The sequence below is a fragment of the Ambystoma mexicanum genome, chromosome 5p, assembly GCF_040938575.1.
Source record: "Ambystoma mexicanum isolate Mex_15411 chromosome 5p, UKY_AmexF1_1, whole genome shotgun sequence".
In the NCBI taxonomy this organism is placed as follows: Eukaryota; Metazoa; Chordata; class Amphibia; order Caudata; family Ambystomatidae; genus Ambystoma; species Ambystoma mexicanum.
This window is the reverse complement of record NC_090930.1, coordinates 323,490,523-323,517,374: the sequence shown is the minus strand read 5'-3', so window position 1 is coordinate 323,517,374 and position 26,852 is coordinate 323,490,523. Positions and strand designations below refer to the sequence as shown.

General features: G+C 42.8%; 1 protein-coding gene across 3 annotated transcripts in view; it reads left to right on the top strand.

The window, feature by feature from the left end:
- Positions 1 to 22,505, top strand: part of AFF2 (ALF transcription elongation factor 2) — a 1,055,119-nt gene extending 1,032,614 nt beyond the window's left edge. For all 3 annotated transcript variants that reach the window (XM_069612762.1, XM_069612763.1, XM_069612761.1), the window contains 2 exons: positions 8,576 to 8,790; positions 12,710 to 22,505. In XM_069612762.1, the coding sequence (XP_069468863.1) occupies positions 8,576 to 8,790; positions 12,710 to 12,831 (337 nt within the window). In that variant the 3' untranslated portion in view covers positions 12,832 to 22,505. The remainder of the gene's footprint in view (positions 1 to 8,575; positions 8,791 to 12,709) is intronic.
- Positions 22,506 to 26,852: the final 4,347 nt, after the last annotated feature.

Here is a 26,852-nt window from a genome sequence, read left to right as displayed (position 1 = left end):
GTGCACACCTACCTGACCTGTTCAGGCAAGGATTTTGTTTGAGAGTCACTCCTTCACTACGGATACCATGATCATACAGTTTAAGGTCTTCAGTGTACCAGGCTGTGCAAGGTGAAGACTGCAGCAACACAGATCTACATTGTTTGGATAAGCAACTTGCAGTCATGGTACTTTCACTGACATCAGCCCATGTGAGCAGGCAGTTGCTGAGGTCTACTTGACAGCTAACGCAGGGAATCCACTGAATGATCTGAATGCCTGTCTGCTGACTCACTCATCGATGTGCCTGTCCCAGATGGTGTGACTAATATGAAAGTCAATTGTCACATGTGCCAACAAGAACAGTGTGAATTGACACCCATGACGACAGAGGGTGCATATGGTGTATATGTCACATGGTACTAATCACAAGCCACTGGTGTTGAGGTCCAATAGGATGCATGTGCATGTTCACAGTGAATGAGAGGGATGTCTCTGACCATCTCTATGGACAGGCTCTTCAAAATAACCTGTACACATTGTGCAGGATGATCTCTGACCTGTGGGAGTAGTTAATAGGAAATGCTGAATTCAGGGCAGGAGAGATACGATCCATGGGCTTAAGGCCAAGGACAAGTCTTGCAGTCCTGTGCTGGATGAGTTGAAGAGTTTGGAGCGTAGTTGCATGCAGATTTAGAAAGCGGATGTTGCAATAGTCAAGCCTAGAGAGAACCAGTGCTCTAGAGACAGTGAGCTGGGGGAAGGAAAGGAAAGGAAGAATACCTCTGAGGAGGTGCAGTTGATAGTTTCACTTCTTAGAGACACCAGAGATGTGTGGAGAAAAGGAAAGTGTGGAGTTGAAGATGACCCCGAGGTTCTTTGCCTCGCAGGAGGGGACAGGGAGAGGGCCAAGGAAGTGCTATTAGTTTGTCCCTGCCCCATTGGCATGTTGATGTTGAAGGTGTTGTTTGGGATATCTACTCATGTGATGTGTTTTTTGTCAGTGCAGTTCTTTTTAGGAGGTGTGTATGTGTTGTGTCTGCTTTTGTTGTGACCACATTATTTTGTTATGCAGTTTTGTTCCTCCTAGTAAAATGTATGTTTCATGGCACAGGCTTGAATGTGATCTGTCACCTACAGATGTAGGTGTTGAGGTGCTGTCGCAGAAAGTGCACTGCTATGCCACTCAGCTGGGTGTAGATGTTGCCCTTTTACTACATCTGTGTGGGCTATGGGCTTTCACGAGAATTCATCATGTCTTCTGCCAATGTGATGTGTGTTAATGCGTATTCAATTCCATATTCACAGGCTTTGTGTCGTGAGATATTTGAAAACATGTCCTTCAGGTTTTTTGGTTTCAGTGTATCATCTTGTGATGTGTGTAGGTTTATGAGGATCGGTATGATGGTGTTGATGGTCGTATTGTTGAGGATTCGGATTACGTGATGATGGCACTGGATGTCGGTCGACAATATTTTTCTGGGTTGTAAAGCTGTGAGGTGTTTGTTATGGGTATACTTGTATGTTTGTGTCTTTTTGTGGGTGATAGGCTTACAGCGTGATGTTTTTGTCATTGTGCACACATGCACTGCTGCTCCTAAAAAGGCATTCTCAGGGTGTTGCTTTGGGCAGACAGGATTTGTCCTTGTTCATCACTGAAACCCCTCAAGAATGGGGGTTTGTAGTGTATCAACACCACAGAGTGTGGTTCATACAAAAACAGTTTGCATCACATGTTTGTGGGTAGCCTGTCCCTTCACCCTTTGCCCAGCTAACATGTATGAGTTGTGGGCATGGATTTTGCCACACACCCTCCTGTACTTTCGCAGTTATGCCACGGTGTGTTTGCAATATTTTGTATGACACAACATGCCAGTATGATTTTACATACCACTTATAATGTATAAAGCATTAAACCACCTGAGTGGTCAAAGGGGCATAATCGGAACGTGAGCATTCCGAAGGTGTGCTAAACTCTGACCCTCGTGCCAATGCACTGCATTACAACTTATCTTGCCTGGGTTTGCAGGATTCATGATAAGTGTCAAGAGGCATGAAGAGAGTGGGTAAGCAGTGTCCCCTGCAAATGGGTAAATGTTACATATTTCCTGGTTCCTGTGGTAAGTGGTTATTTTGCATGTGGTTGTTTGTGTTTGTGTGTGTTTGGATTGTGTGATGGGTCATACTCACCATGGAGCCATATGCTGTCAAAAGTTTCAGATGTCAGAGCCTGATGCATAGGGCAATGGTGTTGGATGTAGCTGTCATGAGTGCATCTAGGAAAATTGGTATTCACGTGTGTTACAAGGCAATGCAGATGACCTGTCCATTGCTGCAATGCCATTTTTTCTATTCTGGTAGATGTGCTCCATCTATTTGGGGGGGTACAGCACTACACGCATGCAGTGAATGGCTCCAATGACGTAGGGGGATGATGCCATGCAATAGAGCTCCTAGCCAACTGTTTTCCTTGCCTGCAGTCTGTGGGGCATGTCTATATGGCTATGCAGCTGTGCACTGATGCACTGCAAGACTTGACACAAGGATTGGGATCGTGTGGCTTGGGATATGCCCCCTACAATGTCTGTGGTAGGTTGGAATGAAGCAGTGAACAAAAAGTCAAGGGCCACTAATACCTTCACATGTGAAGGACCGGACTGTGAGCACATGGTGTGTGATGCCACGTTGTCCTCTCACTCCCTGACCATGTCTGGGATGAAATGTGGAGGGAATCTACATGTGCCATAGACTTCCTGATCTTGCATTCCAAAAATGGTGAAGTGGTTGTGACTGGGCCTCCTTCTCCTCCTTGGATTTTGTGCAAGGACAAGTTCAAGCAATGTGTGCCTTTCTCGCTGGGTGTCACTATGCTTGTACAGTGTTTAAATACCTTGCGCCTGCTCCGGATAGGTTATAAGGTTCAGGGCCTTTGAGGCTTGTGTGACGTGGCTATATGTATTGTGAATAAGGTATGTTTTGCACTTTGGTGGGTGTGTTTGGGAGTTAGCCCGGTGCCTCTCTGCCTACGACCATTTCGCTCCCCTTTTTTGCAATGCAATGAGTCTCCAAGCATAACCCCTTGCCCCCTTTTCTGACCTTACTTTTGTCCTAGCGCCGTGAGGCATAATGTGCTTGGGAGCAAGGGATCCAGGATTACCACTGAGTGGCTTTTGTAACTTGCATTAAGTACACTTTTTCAGCGCAAAGTCACTTTGCTCGGTGCTAAACATTTTGTAAATAAGGTCCAGTATCTTCAAGTGTTCTCTGTTCCCCCTCGGCTGCCTCTCTTTTTACACGACATCACCCCATGCATTTGCATACACGCCTGTTTTTCCTCTTACACTTCATTTCAATCCTCCACTTGCTACTCTGTTTACAGGTCCACCCTACCACTATTTACAACACTCAAACCTGCACTATCTATCATCTGATACACATTTCACCTTCACTCACTGACACCCAATGTAACCACGGCTCTCACCACTACATTTGACTCCACGTTCCACCATCACTCTTCAATACAACATTCATTACCACTCTTAGATTGAATCACCCACACCAACTGCACTGAATTATAAAACTTTAATCACCAAATCTCTTATCAGCTCTCACTCTCATCACCGCTCACCCACTCCCATTCTGCGTGTCATCACCATTATCTCTATCATCACCACTCAAGACCATTCTTACCAACAATCGACCCCCACAATAACCAGCTTCAAATCATGCACCATCACTGTCAGTGCCTGCTCACTCATACTCACTCAAAGCTACATTCACTGACTCACATCACCTGTAATGGATACAGGGCAGGAGTATCCTGCATCTCTCAATGACCTGGGGGCGGTGTATTTGACCTGATTGAAGCTGAACTTGAGAGGCAGTGTTAGATTTGAATTGCTATCACCATTGCAGCGAGGTTCTGTGTGCTGCTGGCTTTGTAGGACAATACCTAGTCATGCCAAATCTCATATATACATGCTGTCATAGGAAAAAAAGAACCCTTATTCAACACAGTGCTTACCTAACACAGACACACATTCTATCATGCCCCCTTGTCAACTAAGCATTCCGAAACAAACACAAAACTACCCAAATCATCTCCTACTACAGTGCATACTGTAACTACATTAAAAGCTCATACTCACCCATGTTAGCTGGCCTGTTGCCAGAGAAATACGGCATTCCGGCAAATAACAGATATGACCAGTGTAGCCATGTTTAGCCACAGCGCAAACACATCAAATATTCAAAGAAATCAAAAAGTCACTTTGTGATTAACCCTCACATTTCATTAAAATACCAACCCTGATGATTGGATTATTAAACAATGTGAATATCTCCTCACCATGATGTTCCTAGTGTTCTACACAAGTGTTTTCTTGGGCACTTTAAAATCCACTGGAAACTGGAACTTCAGTAATTGCCTACTTGTTATACTGGTGACAATACCTTGCCCATATGTGTGCTGAATAAAGAAAGCTTCTTGGCACGTGGATTGCAGGATACTCTCCCCATTGGTGAAATCAGCAGTGCTGGTACACGATTCCAAATGTATATTTGTATGAGCATTTTATAGCAACATCTAGCTGGCAAGTAAGTTAGTACTCTGGAGTGGGAGATTACAGTCTTAAACGGGGAAGGGGGAGCACAGTGGGGGAGTCAGAGACTCATCAGTCAGCATCCAGATGGAATTGTCCAAAGAGCAGAGTCTTCAGCCTTGTGCTTTTGTGCCAGAGGCTTTGAGCAATACGATGTGCATTGGCACATTGCTTTCTATGTTTTTATCTTTGTTTTTTTATGCTTACCCACTCAGCATGTGCAGCCATGTGGCAATCAACGAATGTATACTACCTTTTAGGTCCATACAAAGTGCACATGGAACGATCTATTTTTTCCACCCAAGTATCTTTTAAAGGTATATTTACTATTCTTATCTCACATTCTTGTTGGGAAGTCGTTCCTAGAGGACGCCTTGATCCTTTAAAACCATGCCCACCTAATGACAAGAACACAATATGAGCACTCTGGAATCTGCCTTTTGTGCGACACAGGCCCTCATTACGGGGTTGCCAGAAAACCCGCTGGTAGGCGGAGCGTTTCCGGCAACCCCTTAACAGCCGTACTGCCGCCTGATACCCTGGTGCCACTGGGATATCACAAGTGGCGGCAGTAACGGTTACTCCCCATTTCCATGGAGTTGCTTAGGACTCCATGGGAATGGAGACACAGAAGCACCGGCACCGTTGCTAATGGTGCCAGTGCTTCCGTGACAGTCATACAGGTAGAGGCCTGAAAACCCAGCAGGTCAAGCCTTCCTGGTGATCCGTGGCCCCTACAGGCATCATTGTAGTATGGCAGTCCAGAAAGGGTGCCGGTACGTTTCTACCCGGACCCTTATTTGCAGACCTCCACACTTGTAACGAGGCCCACTGTCTTTGCTCAGAGGTAATAATGTCCTTCAACTTGTTTTGTTGTACTTTCAACAGTATACATTTGATCCAACTAGTTTTCCTCTTGTAGAAGCACTAATCTCTGGTAACAATTGAATAACAAGGGGTTTATCTCTACCCCATTGAGCATCCACATTGCTAAAAAAACAAAGGTGCGTACAAGCTCTCTAGCTAAACTGTGCTTGCTTGCCATATCTGCCTGGAAAGGGACCTTTTTAAATTCTAAATTCTAACTAAGACCTTCTTCTTTAAATATCATCTTTCTTTTAAGATGGAACCAAAAAGCATGTGTCCTGATGTGTGCATAAACTTGCTTATAGTCTTTTACATATATGTTTTTTTTAATAGATAACTTAAGTGTTTTTCGGTTGTGATTGCAATTATCAAAGGGTGATAGATGGATCACTGTGCATTGAACACACCCACGCGCTCCCACCTCCCTTGTGCCTATGTACAGAGTGCCATGAAATGTCACTCCCATAGTCGCTTCCCTTGCCTGCCTGCTCACGCACCATTGGGGTCATATGACACAAGGAGCTGTGCCTTGGATGTGCTGCAGGGTAAATTGCATGCACAAATGATAAGACTCGGCAAAGGCCGACATGCCCTCGGTGTTCTGCCTCATCCTCATTTTGTATGATGGGCATGGTTGGTTTCAGGCCAATTTGTGCAGCCCCTGCTAGGTGGGAGTAGTGTCTGTTAAGGGGGTATAATGTGCACATGCGCATGCATGTGCATGTTGCCTGTAGGCCTGCCAATGTTACTTGTTGTGGCGGCTCAAGGGTTCACTGCACACATGGGTGCCTCTCATGGTTCCATGGCTTCACATGCACCTTTACCCTAAAGTGCATGTACATTACTATATTATACCAGCTTTCCTGGCACATGCAGGTAGTCACTGTCCCTTTGTACTGATTGCCATGTTCCATTCCCCTACCCATTGTGCTCATCTATGCTGGAGGACACTTACTTTTGGCCAGTACATTCACATGGGAGTGGGCACTGATAGACTCGCAGCCATCCCCTTGTCATGCTGCTCCAATTTCCGCACTGCCGATCTTCTCAATCACTTCCACGTGGAGTACGAACCTGGCCTTCTCTTCCCATGTAGTCAGGGAGTCGGTTTCCACAGTGTCAACTCCTGTGGCTGATGTCTCCCTCCTGGGCCTGGCAATGAGGCTGCAGATCTTGGCCTTGATGTAATTTTCATCAATTTTGACAGTCTTCACTGTCCTGGGGACAATGCCCACTGCCACCAGCTTGTCCCAGATGGTGACACAGGTGGCAGCCTTCCTTGGCCAGAGGTCCTGCGCTGCCTACTCCCATAAAGCTCCACATTGTAGATGACTGTGCCTACCAACACCTGGAGTTCTGCCTCTATTAACATCTATTTTCTCAGCTCCATCTCAGGGATCTTAGGCTTTCCCTTTTCCTTTGACATGATATTCCAAGTATGGTGTCCAGATGACAACAGGAAATGGGAGATTCAGAATAGGTTGTACTTTTCAAGATGGCCGCTGCTGAGCTCCGGCGATGATACTATTTCCACCGGCAGTCATTCTGACGGCTGCAATTCCACTGGCAGAATTAATGCTGATTGTACAGCAGTAACAGTAATGCTGAAGATTCTGGGCAGAATTACCGTTGGTTACTCATTTATGTCAGTAATTCCGCCAGACTGGAATTACTGTTCCTGCTAGTGGTCTGTGCGCGCGCTCCCACCAAGTTGTAACACAGGGTAATTCCACCAGACACCACAGCGGTAACGGTAATTCCACTTAGGCGTATTACTGCCAAACTCATGATGACTTCCAAAGTCTTGGTATTAAGTCTGTGTAAATTATAAGATGGTTAATGAAAGATACCTGCATTTAATTCTAGTAAAGCCAATATATGCAAGGGCCCTCTTCTGTTGCACATGTGTATTTGCGGTTTGGTAAATCCAGTTTAGGTTGATCATAGTCAAAAGTGATGGCACACACTACACTTTTAATTAAGACGAAAATAACCCAATCCCGGATAAACCATTTGTATAAAATGTGCTGCTCATGAGCCGTCATCTCCATATTTAGATATCTGCCTCTATTTGCCTGCGAACATCTGAGGAAGGAAGATCTGTTTAACATGAAGATCCTCAACAGGGAAAAATCCCTTGAAAAATAAACCTGACCACAGAGAACATATTTAATCCATATGAGTCCTTAAAATCCATAAATACCTTGTGATGTGTATCTTGATTGTCTCTGCAAATTGACCCTCTATGGTAAAAACCTTGTAAGAAGTCCATTCCAAACACAAAGGTCAAGCCATGGAACATCATCACCAGTCTGCAGTATTTAAAACCGGTAAATATCGAAAACTCTGGTACGGTTCCTTCCTCTTTGGAGTAATTCTGCTACAATATGAGTGCTGCTAAAGTGATTAGCCTACAGACTCCATTGAGGTTTAGGAGCATTTACCGTAGATTGTAATTTTCATCTGCAGTAAATCCAGTATTTTTTGTGTGTCAAGTGGAGGAAAAACGTTCAGGCAAGTGCTACACGATTTTCGTCCACTTAACCCCTAAAGTTGGAATATAGCTCTGCAGCAAAGCAGCGGTAAATCCACCAGGCCATCATACTCGTATTGAGGCCGGCCATAGGCCCTCGATAGGTGCTGCTATCACGAACCTGGAAGGGGCATTGGAGTTACTTTCCTGTAGATCTCTCTAGAAACGGTTTACTCTTTCCCAGAAAGAGTGTTTTTTTTTTTTAACGTCAACATGTGCATTGCTTTGTCACTGTCAAATTATGTATCTATGTGGGGGTTTATACGAGACAAACCAAACTGACAATCAAAGGAGACATGGCGCAATCTGTCCCCTGAATCAAATGGTGTTCATTGCTTTACAATCAGGCCATCCCTTATATCAAGCTGTGTAGACTTAGGCAAAAAAAAACATGTTATTCTATTTTCATCAGGTTTGCAACATTACAACCAAGCACAGTGCCACTAAGTATCTCAACATATGTTCTCCTTTCATCAAAATGTAATGATTTGAAAATGGCACTTTCATGAAGTTATAGACCCAGTAATGCTATAGGACAGGGGAGGTACATGCAAAATGTGTATGACTTCATGAAGCGGATTGTTTACTTTTTCAGGAGCACAGAAACGCCATCCCCCATGGCTGTCAGTCCCTCTCCAGTAGCTTCTGCTGGGAGCAGCAGTGGTTCTGCAGGCTCCTCTGCCACCGGCACCATTTCGATTCCTCAGCGCATTCACCACATGGCTGCCAGCCACGTGAACATCACCAACAATGTATTGCGGAGTTACGAACACTGGGATATGGCAGACAAGCTGGTCAAGGAGAACAAAGGTGAGCATCGCCTCCATACCGTCCTCCTTCATTTTCTGGGGATAAAATATGCTATGATATGGTATGGCATTTGTAACGCGCCTATACACAAGTGTTTCAAGGCGCATTATAAATGCCATATCACCATATCCTCTCACCATTGTATGTTGTTATATATTTACATACAGACAGGTACAGACTGATATATGGGAAAAAAACAATGTTTCATATCATCGTTTTTGTAACAACCAGAAGTAACATTATTTAAACAATTGTGGGGACTATTCACATGATATTTTTAAGACTGAGGGCCTCATTACACGGACGGCGGTGGACCAAGGTGCTATTAGCACCTTGTTCCATGCCGGTAAAATACCGGCACTGCCTTGGTGGAAAGGGGACCATTAACCCTTACCACCGTCCGTGTAATGAGGCCCTGAATCTTATGCCCAGAAACATTAATTGCACATGTCAGCACAAATTAAGCCATTGCCTACTTTTCAGTATGTGGGTCATATTGTAATGAGTGGTGCGGAAAATGAAAGTGTAAAATAGATATTATGCTTTAATGCTCTGCTCCTTCTCATTTTCCAGCTTTTCCTGAGGCACAAGTCTGCTTTACTCCATTCCTCTGTCTCAGGAGAAAACCTCATGTTATGCCAGCATGTGATTTTCATGCAGGCTCCAGACGAGTGGATTCCAGTGGAATACGCCTCACATTAGCACCTCCCAATGTGTAGGTGGATTCCACTGGGATCCATTTAAGACTGCCTGCAATGTGTTCTCTCACACAGGTGGTGTGTTCTCTCTAAGCAGAGAGTAAAATAAATAAAGAGTAAAGGTGATTGAGCGCTTGCTTTACTCTTTACGTTTGCACTCGCTTTGATAGTGATGAAAATTTCGCGTAGAGCACCAGCAACGCGTTGGTGGGCCCCTACATGCAATTATCATTTCATTTAAAATGGCCCCCAGTATGATTTGCCTTCCTCACACTGGTGCATGCTGATGTCTCCCACACATGTCCTTTATCTCGCTAAGTTATAAGCCCAGCTTCCAATTCACAAGGAGCTCAATGTTTAGCATAAATTACACTTGCTGTAGCTTTGGCCAACCCTGGTCAAAACACATGACCACAAACACTATTCACAGAGAAATCGGGTTTAATTTACTGATTTGCAAAAAAAGTGTAAGTTACACTTGATTCACGAAATGGAGCCCCATTATGTTTTCAAATTCTTGCGAGGCAAGGCATAACTGGGGACATTTTATCAAAATGGTAATTGCATGCAGGCGACCACCAACGCTTGCACTTGCATGCATTTTTGATCCTCTATGTGCAATTTGTAACACTGTGAAAGTGGAGTGTAAAAGTAAAGAGGGTGAAATCTGAATATAGTGGGGTAGCTTGATACACCTCGTAATGATGAATGAATAATTAACTACTTTATGAATGCAAGAATTAACACATACATGTATTCAGAAGATTGTTCAATTTCTAATTTAGCTGCATACTGCAGCAATGAAAAGCCCTCTGTTGAACAGCAATCCATAGTGTGGTACTTCATAGAAAAACATTAGAGATTGTACTCTAGCACTGAATAACACATCACAGCAGTGCATAGCATATGCCATGGCAAAGCACTGGACCACACAGACCCCCACACAACAGCACACAATGGACTCAGAACCGAATACCACACCAATAAGCTCTGCGAACGGTGTTAACCGAACTGAAGCTGCCCACAGTACTTCACAACTCCCTTGCTCTTTTCCAAACTTTGTCCTACTTACACGCCCTAACCTAGCCCCCTGTGTGTTTCAGATCCTCCACAGCGCCAGGGGACCACTCCGGTGGTGATAGTGTGCGATGCAAATATCCTTTACATTAACATATTGTAGTAAAACCTAAACGTGTAGAAACGTATAGCAGAGATGTGCTCTATGTAGCAGAGGACAGTATACCACACATGTACCATAAAACATAACTGCATAGCATAAAACAGGAACATCCTGCATAGCACAGCATAAGATAGAATAGCCTTGCACAGAATCAAATAACGTCACGTCATCCATATGGCATGTTAAATATTCACGACCAATGTTTGCTCTATGACCTGTAAAGCACACTGTTGCTCAGGATCAAGGTTTTTGTTATAAAAATACATAGTAATAGACCACCACCTCACCTGGTCATACATAGCAGGAGACGGGTGATCTCACAGGGTGCTGTGTGTGAGCCATTTTCTCTGGAGAGTCTGGCACCCTCCCCCAGGACACTGTTGGAGTATCCAGCTCTGTTTTTACATACACACACAGGCAATTATGCACACAAACTCACACACACTTGTCCCAGACAGGTCTCTGCAGAGGTGCTTCAAACAACCTAAAGACACACTCTTCGTTCTGTGTCTGTTCAAGTTTGCCTTATTTCACATAATTCTTACACACAAAAAATCGTCGTCACTTGGCTTGACTAACCTTTCTCACATGCACTGCTGCAGTCACGTCATAGTTACACCGTTCCACATATGCACTTGAGCTGAATTTTACAAATCTGCATAAAACGCTTAGTTTAACTCTGCCCTTTCTCCCTCTTTCACCTCCTGATCTCTTATTGATACATCTCAATCTCAGATGCTTGTATTGCCCCATGTTCACCTTTCCACTTCTCTCTTTAAAACTACTCTTTTCGTTATTACAGCTCTTAGAAACTGCTGCAACCATTGAACTAACATCTCTATATGTTTATAGCCTGTTCTCTCTATCACTCAAATGTCAGTCCTCCACTATGGTTCTTCAGTGTGCCTGACTTTTACATAGCTCTGTCTTCCATTTCTACTTTTCCCTTAATACATCATTTCACCACCTCTCCTCCCTACCCCTGCCCTCCACATCATCTCACATTTGCCTCCATCCCCTTTTTCCTACCAACCTATTTGTAGCTCTGTCGTCTCTGTTTCTTTCCTTGTATCCTCAGCGTAACTCGGTCCGATTCTGCGGGCCTCCCTTTGAAACCGAAACAATCCGACATTTACTATTGACATGTCCTGATACACGTAGCGCCAGAACTCAATACCTGGCACATCATGTGGCGAGCTTGTACATACAGGACGAAGAAATATGGTGATCCCCCCTTATTGGAGGAGAGAAAACGCCTTGGGCTATAGAAGCCGCAAAAACCCTTGAACAGATTTTCCCAACGATTGACAACCCAACTGCAAGAACTTCGGCCAGGTTGACTGACTGAAACTACAACTACAAACTAAAATTTGAACTTTTTAACTGCTGCGACCTATCGGGACACCTGACAGACCTTGGTGTGTCTTGTAAAAATCGCAAAGCGATTAAATCCCGTAATAAAAAATAATAATAATAATAATAATAACTTGGTCCCTGCCCTCCACATCTCTTCTTTCACACTGAAATCCACCTCTTCAGCCTCGGCCCTCTAGCCCATCCCAGATGGATCCCCCAGCTCTCTCTCTCAAGGGTTTGCTCACCTCCTTCTTGCTCTGTCATCCCTCCTCCTATCATTCTGACCTTCATCTGTCTCCCCTTCTTCCCTCTGCAGCTGCTCTGCCTCCTTGGTATCCACCCCTCGCTATGCGCGTGCCTTTACCTTTGGGTACTGGGCCATTACTAGGTGGTACGGCCAGCACTCACAGCCATGACCGCTAAAGAATGAATATGGGAAAATGAGTTACAATGTGAACTTTACAATGCACCTTAACACTGACTGGAAGCACTAACCCCTCTGTTTACCATATGCACACTTGTGTACAGGCGCGTTATAAATGCCATATCATATCATAAATGCCATATACCAATAACTAGTTATATATATTTGTAGTATGACCAGAATGTCTTCTGGGAACATATGGAAACTCTGTGTAAAAAGCTCCTACAAAAACAATGATTTCTTATATTTCTCATACTACAGAATTTTTTCAAGACCTAACTGATGTGATGGGGCCATTAACACAGCACACCAGCATGACGGATCTGGTCCGTTTCGCGCGACAAGGACTCCACTGGCTCCGCCTTGAAGCTCACTTACTGTAGTGGCTGCTTTCCTGTCCCAATCATCTTCAATATTCTACCTCTACCAGCAGAGAGACGTTCACTGGTGGAATGCCATCCATGTCTGAAACATAGTTTCATTTTGATATTTTTTATGCATATTTTGATATCCTCTCCATTGGAAGTCGACTTCCCCGTGCAGAGAAATTAAACTCCTATGCTGTGTATATAGATCACCTGTTTCATTTATCATCAACAGTTTTTATCGCCCTGCTTTTCTTGGATCTTGCCATTACAACGTGCTTTATACGAACCCGTGAACTCCCTGGATCATTGATTACATCTGCATAGCGTTCAACTATGGAATGGATACGCTCTGTACCTATTCAGCGGAAATAAAAAAAAGTTCTGTAGGAAGGCATCAACCTTCAATTTATACATGAGGAATATGTGTTATATGTGTTGTTTGCCTAATTATCCAAAAATCCTTTGAAATACAGGTTTAAATTAAGTTCAGCATTGTTTTGTGTATACAGTAGTGTCCGTTAAGCATCGGCGCTAGAATGTTCTGTACTCTCTGCAAGCATTTTGGAACACGTAATGGTGCGTCCGATTTCTCTGTTTAATCTGGATTATTTACAACAACAAAAAAACATGATGATTGTTCTCATTCATGGCTTCCACGCTGCCTCATGCCTGGCGTGGCCGTTTCAGCCAATCCTGGTAGTGTTCTCATGCCTTGCGTGGCAATGATAGCCAGTCCTGGTACTGCGCATTGCATGATAGGGAGTGTTGGTAGATTTTTCCTATTGAGAAATATGGGCCTGCCGGTCGCATCATAGCATGCAATGCTCAAAACCTGGACCTGGAACTGTCCCTCCTAACATGGGGCTACTTGGCACCTATGCTTATTTCCCACTAACGCCCCTGCAAAGGTGTTGAATTAATAAATACAGTGACTGATGTACACTAGTGCAAAAACATTTCACGATTCATCCATGTACAAAGTAAAAACAAGTCTAAACAAAGCCATGCTATGCAAGAGGTTTCCAAGTTTCCTGATTCATGGAATATTTTGCAGGGTGCAAAGTGACTTTTCACTGGTGCAGAGTGACTTTTCACTGGCGCAGAGTGCCTTTGCACAGCCAACAAGCACCCTGATTCATGGAACAGTGCAAAGTGTCCTTTGGCCGTGCACTTTGCACGGAAAAAAGATACTTTGCACTGCTCCATGAATCAGGGTGGAGCAGTGCAATGTCACTTTTCAGCAGTGCAAAGTCACCTTGCACCGTACAATAAATTCCATGAATCGGGCCCTAAATCTATTTGGTATGTTTCTAATCATTTGTTTTTCTGAACCGCTGCCATATGTTTCATGGCAGTAACAATGCACTGCGTGAGTGTCTGTTAGATGTATTCATTCTCATTGCCATTGCTCCTGGGAGCTATTTATTAGGAGATGTATGAGGGACACACAATGGAATGAACTTTAACTAGCTGAAAAATCACACATTACTATTCTATTTTGTATTTTATATATGTGTCATTGTGTATAAAACAAAAAAAGTATTAAGCCACCTGCTGGCTCTCGGATGAAGAATAACAGAATACTAGATGGCTTTGAACGAAGCCCCTGGAGGTACATGACGTACAATCATGTCTCACGTGACAGTTTTCTAGCTGCAAGATGTGCCCCATAGTTAAATTATTGATTAATATCTTGGGTAAATGAGCTAAGAGTCCAAAGGTTATGTCAAAACGATCAAATTAACATTGATATATGAAGAAAGCTTAAAGTAGGCAATCATATTTATTGGGCGAGAGGGCGGCCTGTAATTGTGTCCTGTAGTCATTGACAGTGTATTGACTATTGTTGTGAAGAAAATGTATGGTATGCCGAGACCGTGGGCCTCATTCCGAGTTGGGTGGTAAGGGTTAACGGTCACCGGTTAGTAGACCGGTGCCATTAAACCTTTACCGCCCAATTCCGAGGTCCCTTAGCGGGACCCGCAAAGGCTGTGTGGTCTGACCACACGTCCTTTGCGGGTCCCGCTAAGGGACCAGGGTGCTAATAACAGGCCCGTAATTTACAGGCCCGTAATTATCGCCTTCCCCATTCCCATTGAGCCCTATGGGGGCTCAAATGGGAATGGTTGGTTGAATGGGGAGTTACCGGTTCCGCACAGGTCGGAATGTCCCAGTAAGTCCCCATTCACCCAGACCGGACACAGACCTGGGTTTGGAGGCAGCCATGGCGCAAATAGCACCATGGCTACCTCCAAACTCGGAATGAGGCCCCTTATCTGTCAATGCAGTGCTTGTATTGATCTGAACTCCCATGAAAAGTACATTGCTAAGTCAGCATGCATACATTGTTATAGCAGCATCACAGTCTAATGAATGTTTTTCATCTGCAACCTTCTATTTGGGAATGCTCTGTGGTGCAACACACTATCATGAGATGACTGTTTGATTCTAATCACATTGAATACCACGCAGGTTCATTCTGTTGGCTAAGGCAAGGGCATCAATATTTAATCTATTCATCTAAGAATGTTTTGTTATTTCTTTTAGTTTGCGTAGCACTAGCATGCTGTGAAATGGGGGATGCAGAGCATGCAGGTTACTTGGGGTATCAAAGAATGTAAAAGGGAAGAGTCATTGACCATAGGCACTCTGGAACAGGTGGGGTATTGAAGGCTAGTGAGCACTCCAGTCAATCAAACTCATGCAGAGGGTGAATAGGGAAGGATCTCAAAGAGATTATAAGTGTTTTCTTGCACCGCTCTGTGAATCAGGGTGTTTGTTGGCAGGGCAACGTCACTTTAGACCGCGCAAAAGATTCCATGTATCAGGCCCAAAATCTCCTGTATCCGTTTTGGCTGAAGGCCAGTTGACTTTGGAAGGGTGGATTAGGGCAGATTAACAAAATATTGCAAAGGCACAAATACATTTAGCAGATGAGCAAACAGTGTAATTACATTGTGGCTAGATCTCTAGGGATAACGCATTGGACCATTTGTGCAAGCGCAAAATGCATTTTAGCTCCCACTGTTTTTTGGTCCACTAGCCCTTGGTCAGCTGGAACCAAATTGTATAATAATTATTAATTTCCATTGTTATAGTTGTATAGTTTTCTAAGAGTATTTGAGATCAAAGTGTCTATTTTAGAACATCAAATCATCACCACATGTAATTATTATTTATTTAAAGAGGCTTAAAATCACCACTACACTAACTTTTCTTTTGAATTCTCTGATAACCCACATTGAAAATAACTAATTACGAGATCAATATTTATTTTTAGAACTATGTTACAGACTCTACTTCTTCAACAAGACACGCCTAGTTATGTCAATTCATTAAGAGCAGGAATATTTTCCCATATATAATTAATTTATTGTAGTGTTGTGAATATTTTTTACCAAAAACAAATGTAATAGTCTGTGTTGTTCCCAACACTATCCAATATACAATCGTATACACTTTGGGACCTTCAAGTCCATTATTGCCCTCCCACTTATTATCTGGGGACTTCAGTGCAGAATTATATTTTTACATTGTCAGAAATACAAAGAGATGAACAGAGTATTTACACATTTTTTCACTTTGGGGACACCTTTCTTCACTCAATCTAAAAAGTGGCAATCTAAATGTGCTGAATAGCAAATGGATAATTTGAGAGGCTCTACCCCTGCCCGAATTAGAATGTGTATTTATTTCTATGTCTGCCATATTCATATTACAAAAAAAGACCTGCTCAACCGTACCAATAATTGGGCATTTAACAGAGAATGTAAGTGTGTGTGTGTGTGTGTGTGTGTGTGTGTGTGTGTGTGTGTGTGTGTGTGTGTGTGTGTGTGTGTGTGTGTGTGTGTGTGTGTGTGTGTGTGTGTGTGTGTGTGTGTGTGTGTGTGTGTGTGTGTGTGTGTGTGTGTGTGTGTGTGTGTGTGTGTGTGTGTGTGTGTGTCTGTGTGTGTGTGTGTGTGTGTGTGTCTGTGTGTGTGTGTGTCTGTGTGTGTACACAAATACTATGCCATGAGGCCATCCTCCTGTTCGGATATCGGTTTAAAGGTTTAAAATCACCTTCTTGATGCTAAGGCTATTTGGAAATCATTACATAAAACAATATTAAACATACTATAACAATCAGTGTAGTTAAGCAAATCCAACAACATGGGACACATAACATTCTTATTTTTTAATTGAATGCCAATAAATACAGTACAATAAAGGCAACTATAGAAACGTTAAATTTGAAATACCACATGAAAGGATTCCATGTAATCATTAAAAGAGTAAAATAATACAGTTTCAAATGACCCCTTTTTATTACTGTAACCTCTTCAGAGTCCAGGTTGTAACAAATTAATCCCAATGACAATTAATGTAGTGCATTGGAGAGGTGGCAAGCCAGGAGGTCAGTGTGTTTGTTTAATTAAAACAATAATACCAGTCATAAAAAAGATTAAAAATGGCCCTGCCTAAATCAAAAAACCTGTCAACCTTTGTCCACATTTTTTTTTAGTACTTTATACCATTTTGTCCTCGTGGGGGGAGAACCATCCTTCCACAGATGATAAATTGATAAATTGACAGTTGATCAATCAAAATAGCTTTAATCAAATATATTACAGCAGATTGTCAGTTTTCGAATTCTCTCAGAAATAATGTATACAATGAAGAATGAATATTCAATTCAAACCAAGTATCCATTGTTAGGCTGCATTTTTTATGAGCATAACTCCAGAAACTAGACATAATAAAAAATGACATGTACATTTGGTGTCTGTCAGATGTCTACCATCATGAACAGAAGTATTGTGAGTTAGGATAGATATCATCTGGCTTTTGTGAGTAGAATTAGTTCAAGACAAAACCTTATGATGTACTATGGCGTAGCAAAAGGCTAAACAGGCTTTTAGACCAAAGGTTAAACTTTTCCAACCTTTAGCCTCTGAGCCAAGACCCTGGAAGGAGGCATCAATACATTCTCAACAGGATGTTGATACCCGCCATTTTACCATCCTTTTGAGCAATAAGTTAAATATAGAGGTTTCTCTAGCCTACGTTTCATAGCCAGTGGAGCAAAAGAAAGTAATAACCCCCCTGGCTCAAAACATTAGTCTACAGATTATATTTGATTAGGGACCCAAAACGTAGTGGCTCCATCGGGAAAAATTCTAGGATACCAGGATTAAGCCATAGCAAGCTGTAATCATGCATTCATGGTTTGAGAAACACCCAACACACTTGTTCAGAATGTCAGCCATATTTATCTATAATCTTTCCAGGAGCACCGTTTGGAAACATTGATATCTCGACATGTATTCCCCCAGTATGCTTGCCCTGAATAGTATAATAGAAGTATAGTCATTGAGGTCTGGCCCTCATAAAGTGTCCCTTTGATCTTGTGAGCCATGATGACCCTGCCCTGGTAAAATATGAAAAAATAAGCAAAGAGAATCCTCTGAAGTCCAAGATGGTTGAAAGTTCTTAAAACCTGATGGATTGCCTTCCATTGTCATTTGTTGCTGTTTGTTTAAATGTTGATGGTACCATACAGCATTGTAATATTTTGATTTTGCTCTATCAAACAGTAATCATATCAAGGATATATTTTGCAATGTGTGCGGTTAGTGCAGTGTTTTTCTTCAATATATTTCTAAATAATACTGCACCCTACTCTGACACAATGACCATGTGCAGCCTCTGTGATAATTAACATTAATGAAAGAGAGCAGAGTAGGTGTTGTTCAGTTTGTAGTGCCATTTTGGGGTTGAACCATTTACAAAGTATACAATTTTCCTTATAACTTATGATTGGTGAACACAGAAAAATAAATCCTTTTGCAGCCATGCATCAGGGTATTTGTGTAATACATTTGCTGAAAGAATTCCTTAAAGTGGGCTAATTACACATTATGCACTTCTTGATGGCAATTCTACTTTTCTAAATACTGCTGTTTTTTGAGCAACAGAACCGGAGGGACATTTTCCACTCTGGAAACAAAATATTATTGACTTGAAAATTCTATTTAGAATACAATTGCTTTTCACACAAGATTAGTGAGCTCCTTAGTATCTTATAATGTAAATAGCCCTTTCTTGGGGTCTGGATTTTAATTAAAGAATCCTGGACAGTGGGCAAAACATCCCCTCATCCCTGGCTTACTATCATAAAACTTTGGCAATAGGCGTATGCTTAATGCCAACGTCTGCTTTCTTTTTACACCTAGTAAATCAAACATGTCCCTTAACAAACATAAGATGGAAAATAATCAATACTTTTTTCTTTTACTTTAAATTTTCTAAACTGCTCTTAATGACATCTCATTAAAATACAATTTTATTACCTTTGTTATTACAGGTACTACCGTAAACCATTACATGTTTTTAAAACACATCCTATAATGTCATGCCATTTATTGATACTGTGATTCAAATGTAGTCATTAGACCATATGTCCTGAATCATTTTATTGTATTTCCTTAAAACAAAACAAAAAGTAATTAAACTACTGCAAAAGATGGCTTGTTGGAAAGTGCATCAATATATATATAACGTAATCATATAACAATGTGATGCCATGATTTATAAAAGAAAAGGAGTAAATAGCAATCGATAAATGGGGTAGGTTACATAGATATATCTATCATATTATTTCCACAACCTGCCACTGTTAAACCTTCTCTGAATATCTCATAATAGTTATATAAATGTGATGATTTCCAGGATGTTGATTGACAATTGTAATGCCAAATTGCTCTTTGAATTACAGTTTTAATTAGGGAGGTGTGTAAAGGCTATTCTTAAAGATTATTGGTAAAGGTAAAATGTGTGGGGGCATTTGGGAAAGCAGGGCAGATTTCAAATCTATATCCATTGTTAATGTTTTAGGTGTTAAAAAGAGTCCAGTTATGACTTAGCTGAAAAACCTATACATATATACATTTAATTTATGTAAGTCTTTTCTCCTTTGCCCACAGTTTCTCCATTACTAATCCTTCAAATCCAACATGTATATGTCAAACGTGTGGCTCATATTGACATTAATTTCCTGGTCTGTATGTCACGTACTGTGTACACCTACACATGTACTTGTCAGGAATCTGGGTTCTGGTATTTTGAGGGCAAATGGGCTAAATACAAGAGTACTACAAACCCAATATCTTTATTTCAAAATATTAAATGTCCCAATGTGCCCAAAGTCTCCAAATCTGATTGTGTTGCAGGTTTTTTTAAATTTCATTGTATTCCATGATATTGTTTTCAAATTCCTGAATTACTTTCTCATTGTGTTTCTGTCTAGTCCAGTCAACAAGATATCAGCACATGTGTTCTATGTGTGTGTGTGTTTGTGTGTGTGTGTGTGTGTGTGTGTGTCTTTGTTTAGATTGTGAACCACATTACACAAATTGTGCATGTATGAGGGCGACATTTTGCATATAATTGCACCGGGAGGACATCATTGGCAGTTTTCATCCCAGTAAAAATACTGTGCAAAGTAGAACTGAGGAGCAACATTTTTGTGATATATGATGAGGTGATGAGGTGCTTGAAAAGAAACACAGTTTCAAAGAAGTTCTTTCCTGTTTTTCAGTAAAGGCAGAGATACAATTTAAATATAGGCATCTTTTTTCTTTAATTATATAATGTCTAAAATCAAGCTGTAAACCCACCACTCAGAAAACTTAAAACTTAAAACGATCTTTCTTGCTTAGTAAAATGTGTGTTCATAATCATTGTTCAAAGATAAATACTATTTGCTGGGCTCCATTCTCAGTTACATTATTTTTCTAACAGCATGTAAAAATAAAGAACTGACTACAATTCCTCAATGTTTCTTTTTAAGTGCTTGAACACTATGAGGCACACTCACAGAAATGATGCACTCATGGTAAAACAAGCATAGAAAACATTGCATCTTCTTCGTTGCTCAGAAGTCTCTGATTCACAGATAAGTTGATCATGTCAGAAGAGGGCTGTAGTGTGAGTAGAAGGTGCTAGCAGTCAGGACCACTTTGAAAATTAAACTGTCAGTCAGCCACATGAAAATGTAAACAATGCAGACAGGTGGTTGAACAGACATATGCCTGTATCACATATTCACAGCAGCTGAGGCAAGTGCAGGAGATGCAGTGCAGATGGATCCCATTGCCCGAAATGTGCATGCCCATCCAACTATGTTACCAATTTTGTGGGTGTACACTGTGAAATGTACAAAGAGATGTGTGCATGCATTTGGTGGTCTGTCGAGTGGCCAACTTGGGAAGTCCCTCTGATTTCTTCACTTGCAGGTGCACTTTGCAAATGCAAATGAAAGAATTGCATAAGACATTTTTTCTCGTATGAAATCATGAGCAAAGTTAATTTTGTCAATTTTTCCCTGACCAAAAGGGAAGACCTTCTTTTCATCTTTGTCTTCTCGGTAGTGGTCAGTAGTTGTAATGTAATTTTAATAATTTAATTTTACAAATTTTAAAGCGCTCACACAGCCCGCAGGCATCGAGGCGCTGTTACAGAAATTATATTTTTTGTTGCGTAATTGTTTTTTTGTGTGTCTTAGTTGCGTATTTATAATGCACTTAAACACCCAGAGGTTTTTAAGCACGGACCGGGGGATCGAACCTGTGTTGCTTCGTGTCGTCTTGCTTCCAAGGCGCGCACGTTGCCACTGAGCTATCCTCCCGGGACAATGTAGTATTCAATACTGAATTATGACTAAAAGACTAGAAACAAGTATTTTGTTAGTATTCTGCTAGTAATCGACTAGTATTTAGCACACTGAATGGTCTTCATATAGTAGCCTGCTTAAAAAGAATACTATTGAATACAAAAAAGACAAATTGTAGTATTCGACTTTGGTCAGGTCACTATGTGTATAACATGTATAACTTGAAATGCAGTGCTGTTCCACTTGTGTATGAAACATACACATGCCAAATAATGTATGATGGACATGGATTCTTTAAATCAAGTTTAATTTGCTATAGTGAAATAGCCGATATATCCAATGCAATAATAATAGAGTTAAGATAGATGTATTTCCCTCTAATTATTCTGGTGATGCCATCGTATACACCGAAGCGCCACATATTTTGGTTGTATTGCCATTTTCTAATGACTTCCCAATGGCAAAATGAAAGAGGATTCGTGTTTCAAAATACGCCCCCATGCCTTTACACATTGCCAGTTTTTGCTTTTTTATTGCCATGTGACTTACAAGAAATACGTGAAATATTTGTGGAATACACAAACAGAACCATTTCATAGCCATTGCCATTCCACAAGTTGTCTGTGTTCTATCAAGCATGTTATTCTTGTAAACTTTTCGTATGTTACAATGTTTTGTACAAACCAGGGTAACTGTAATATTGTCAAGAAATTAATGAAACATTGTATAGGTATAATAGTTTTAATTATTATTTCGCATTCTGTGTAAAATATTGTATCCTGCCTGTTTTGCTACGTATTTCAAATGTGTTGCACACATTTTAATTTTGTTTACAATGTTTCTTTTATAATAAAATACAGTAATACTTTGTGTACAAACATTTTAAATGTAGTTATGTTGTTTTTAAATACAATGTCTGTAAAAATAATATTGGCCGAGTTGGTATGTTTGTTTCTCTCTAAGAGGGATAAATCATACTGCCGTGCAATTACTTATTTAAAAAATAAAATTTTTATTAAAATGCTTCTTTTTCAACCTTTTTGAGTATCTGATCTTTGAATTATGTTGTTTTGAATGGGAAAATGTTGATGTACAATTAGTATATTTAATGTTTAATTCTCAGTTATAGAAAAGTTTAACTGCCATTACTTGTTTCATGGAAGAGATCTGCAAGGCAAATTCTATTCAATTGATTTTCTGTCTTCAATTCTTTATACTCTTAATACAAATAATAGACACCAAGGGCCTGATTTGCAAAGTGTAAATCAGACCCTAAAAGTGACTGTTTTTCCCCACCAGTATGTTCCAAGTAGGTGCACATAATATACCCATTTATCTTAGTGACAACGTTTGTGATTTGAAAATAATGATCTCACTTCTTTCTTTCAAAGATTTAATCCATTTAGAATGTTTCCTTCTCAGAATGAAGCATATCTTGTTGCACATTCGTTTTGTTAGCAGTTGCTTAAAGCAAGAGAAACACTTTTCAATGATAGTAGTCACATTGCTCTTACTGATTGCTCTGAAAAGTTTACTTTCAAAATGTGTTCCTTTACACTCAAATGAAATGGTACACACCTTTATGAAGTAAACAACTTGAAATATCTCTTTTGTTTGTTATAGCGTGAACATTAATATGTTTCACAACATTGTTCTGAGATTGTTGAACATGATTGTTGAACATGATTGGGTCATGGTAATGAAGTCGCACTTAGGATTTGCCACACTTGGAAACATACTGTGGGTGTGGTAGGCAACTAACAAGTTAAAGTTAGTGAGACAGATTGTGGTAAACTATATTCTGAATCATGTGCGTCCTGCAGTAATTTATGACAAGTCTCATTTGTACATATTAAATCAAAGTTGTACTCATATATGCTCTCTGATATTCACTCATATCTGGACCCAGTTGTACAGTGTGCAATTGTAAATATGCATGCATTTATTTATTTGTTATTTATTTATTTTATCAGTTGATGGTGAATTGTTAGGTCCCAAATGTGAGAAGACATACTTTGTTGCCTCTTATATAGATGACCTCTTTAGTTTAGTATGACTTTATGAAATGAAGGTTAATCCAAACTTATTTTTGAACATTTTTGTTTTGCGTGTTGCACGAACCAACGTTGAGGCTCTCATAAATATTCACATGAGTGTAACATGTGACTAATGACTTACTGCAACCCTTTTGATTGCTTGCTTCAATTGAAGCGCAGATATTGTGTTTTCATCTTAAATGTGACATATTTGTAATATCTCCCCATGGGTTAAGCCGTATTTTTGATTCTTAGCTTGAGCAATTTCTGCTCTGCAGGTAACAGATTTGTTTCAAGTGGATTTCCAATAAATCTTCGATTTGGATTTTTACCCTCGACTATACAGCTCCACATCTAAAAATATTATTCTTTCTCCAGACAGCTCTGTTACATTAACTTTACGGTCCAAATTCATATAAAAGGGCCAAGTCAGTGCTAATGACTTTGCACGAGAAAGAACATTGTGTGTATGAAAAGATTAGCGCAGGTAGCCGATTCATAGAATCAAAAGCGCAAAGTAACCCACAGCGGAAAAATAACGAGTTGCACCGGAAAGCCCACAACACGCGCCCATGCCAAGCACAAATTGTACACCTTCAAACAACCAATGTGCCAGGCAAATATCAAAACATGGGAAAACTGTGCCTTTCCCCCCTAACTCATAGTAGCACCCCAGCAATACTGCAGTATGTGCCCCCTAACTCAAAGCAGCACCCCGTCAAAACTGTAGCCCATCCCTCCTAACTCAAAGCAGCAGCCAGGAAAAACTGTGGACTGTACCCCCTAACTCAACGCAGCACCCTGGCCAAACTGCAGCACGTACCCCTACCTCAAAGAAGTATCCGGGTGAAACTGCAGCCCCTGCCCCTAACTTAAAACAGCCTCCCACCAAAATTGCACCTTACCCCCGCCTAACCCAAAGCCGAACCCTGGCAAAACTGCGGCCTGTACACCCTACTTCAAAGTAGAACCCCAGCAAAACTGCAGCCCTTCAAAGAAGCATCCCAGTGAAACTGCAGCCTTTACCCCCAACTCAAAGCAGCACCCACACACTAAAACTATGCATTCACTCCCTACACTAAGGCAGCCCCCTCAAGACCTGCCTCCTCTCACTACCCCCAGTGACCTCCAACACAACCCAAGACAGCCCCTGCTGGTCCGCCCTCTTCCCACTAACCCCAACTGCCCCAACCCCTGTGAGGCCAGGCAGCCTTGCTATTCCGCCCTCTTCCCACTACCACCAACAATGACCTCCGCCACAATCCCAGACAGCCCCTGCTAGTCTGCCCTCTGACCATTACCCACATTCACTTTGGACCCGACCCCAGGCAGCTCCTGCTAGACTGCCCTCCTCCAACTACCCCCACTGACCTCCAAAACGTCCCCAGACAGCCTTGCTAGTCCACCCTCAAACAACTACCACCACTGCCCCAAACTCTTTGACCACAGGTAAACCATCTTCCTCCCACTACTCCCACAGATGTCCACCCTCACCCAGTCAGCCCCTGCTACTCTGCCCTCCCACTAACCTCCACCAAAACCCCAGGCCACTCCAGCTAGTCTGCCCTCCTCCCATTACCCCAACTGCTGCAACCCCAAACCGCAGGCAGCCCCCTCGAGTCTGCCCTCCACCCACTACCCCCACTGACTTTGCCACAACCCCAGACAGCTCCCACTAGTCTGCCCTCCTCTCACTACCCCCACTGACTACTGCCCTGACCCCAGGCAGACCACACTAGACTGCTCTCCTCTTACCACCCCCATTGCCCCAACCCCAGGACCCCAGGCAGGCCTCACTAGTCCAAAATTCTCCCACTAACTCTACTGACTTCCACCCAACCCCAGGCTTCCCCCACTAGTCTGCCCTCCTCCCACTACCCCCACTGACTGCTGCCCCAACCCCAGGCAGCCTCTGCTAGTCCACCCTCCTCCCACTATAACCACAGACTTCCACCTGATCCCAGACAGCCACTGCTAGTCTGCCCTCCCACTTCCCCAACTGCACCAACCCAGATGCCAGGACGGACCCACTAGTCCTCCCTCCTCCCACTACCTCCACTGACTTCTGCCTGTTCCCAGGCAGCCCCAGCTAATGTGTCCTTCTCCCACTACCCCCAATGCCCCAACCCACTGACTCCAGGCAGCCCCATCAAGTCCGCCCTCCTCCTATTACCACCACTGACCTCTGCCATCACCCCAGACAGCCCCTCCTAGTCCGCACTCCTCACACTACCCCCCTGACTTCCACCACACCCCAGGCAGCCGCCGCTCATCCACACTCCCCCCACTGCGCTGACCCCAGGGAGCCCCTTTTAGTGCTCCCTCCTCCCACTAACCCCACTTCCTCATCCCCCTGATACCAGGTAGCCCCCACTAGTCTGCCCTCCTCCCACTTCCCCCACTGACTTCCATCCCAACCACCTGACCCCAGGCAGCCCTCTCAGGTCCACCCTCCTCCCGCTACCCCCTCTAAACTCTGCATGAACCCAGACAGGCCCTGCTAGTCCACCCTCCTCACACTACCCCACTAAATCCCACCCCAACCCTAGGCACCTGCCACTCGTCCACCCCCCTGCACAACCCCTACTGCCCCAACCCCCTGACACCAGGCAGCCCCCACTAATCTGCCCTTCTCCCACTACACCACTGCCCCAACATTTAACCCCAGGCAGCCCCCTCTAGTCCACCCTTTTCCCACTAACCCAACTGACTTCCACCTAACCACAGGCAGCATTGCTAGTCTGCACTCCTCTCACTTCCTCCACTGCCCCCACTGCCCCAACCCAGACCCCAGGATAGACCCGCTACTAGTCTGCACTCCTCCCACTACCCCCCTGACTTCCACCCAAACCCAGGCAGCTGCCACTCATCCACACTCCTCCCACTACCCCCACTGCCCAACCCCAGGGAGCCCCGCTTTTGCGCCCTCCTCCCACTGACCCCACTGCCTCAACCCCTGGATCCCAGGCAGCCTTCTGCCACTACCCCCACAAACCTCTGCCATGACCCCAGCCAGCCCCCACTAGTCTGTCCTTCTCCCACTACCCCCACAGACCACCGCCCTGAACCCAGGCAGCCACTGCTAGTCTGCCCTCCTCCCACTACATTCACGGTCCCAACCACCTAACCCCAAGCAGCCCCCTCAAGTCCACCCTCTTCCCACTACCCCCACGACCCCCACTGAACTGTGCCATGACCCCAGACAAGCCCTGCTAGTCCACCCTCTTCCCACTACCCCCACAGATCACCACCCTGAACCCAGGCAGCCACTGCTAGTCTGCCCTCCTCCCACTACACCCATGGTCCCAACCACCTAATCCCAGGCAGCCCCCTTAAGTCCACCCTCTTCC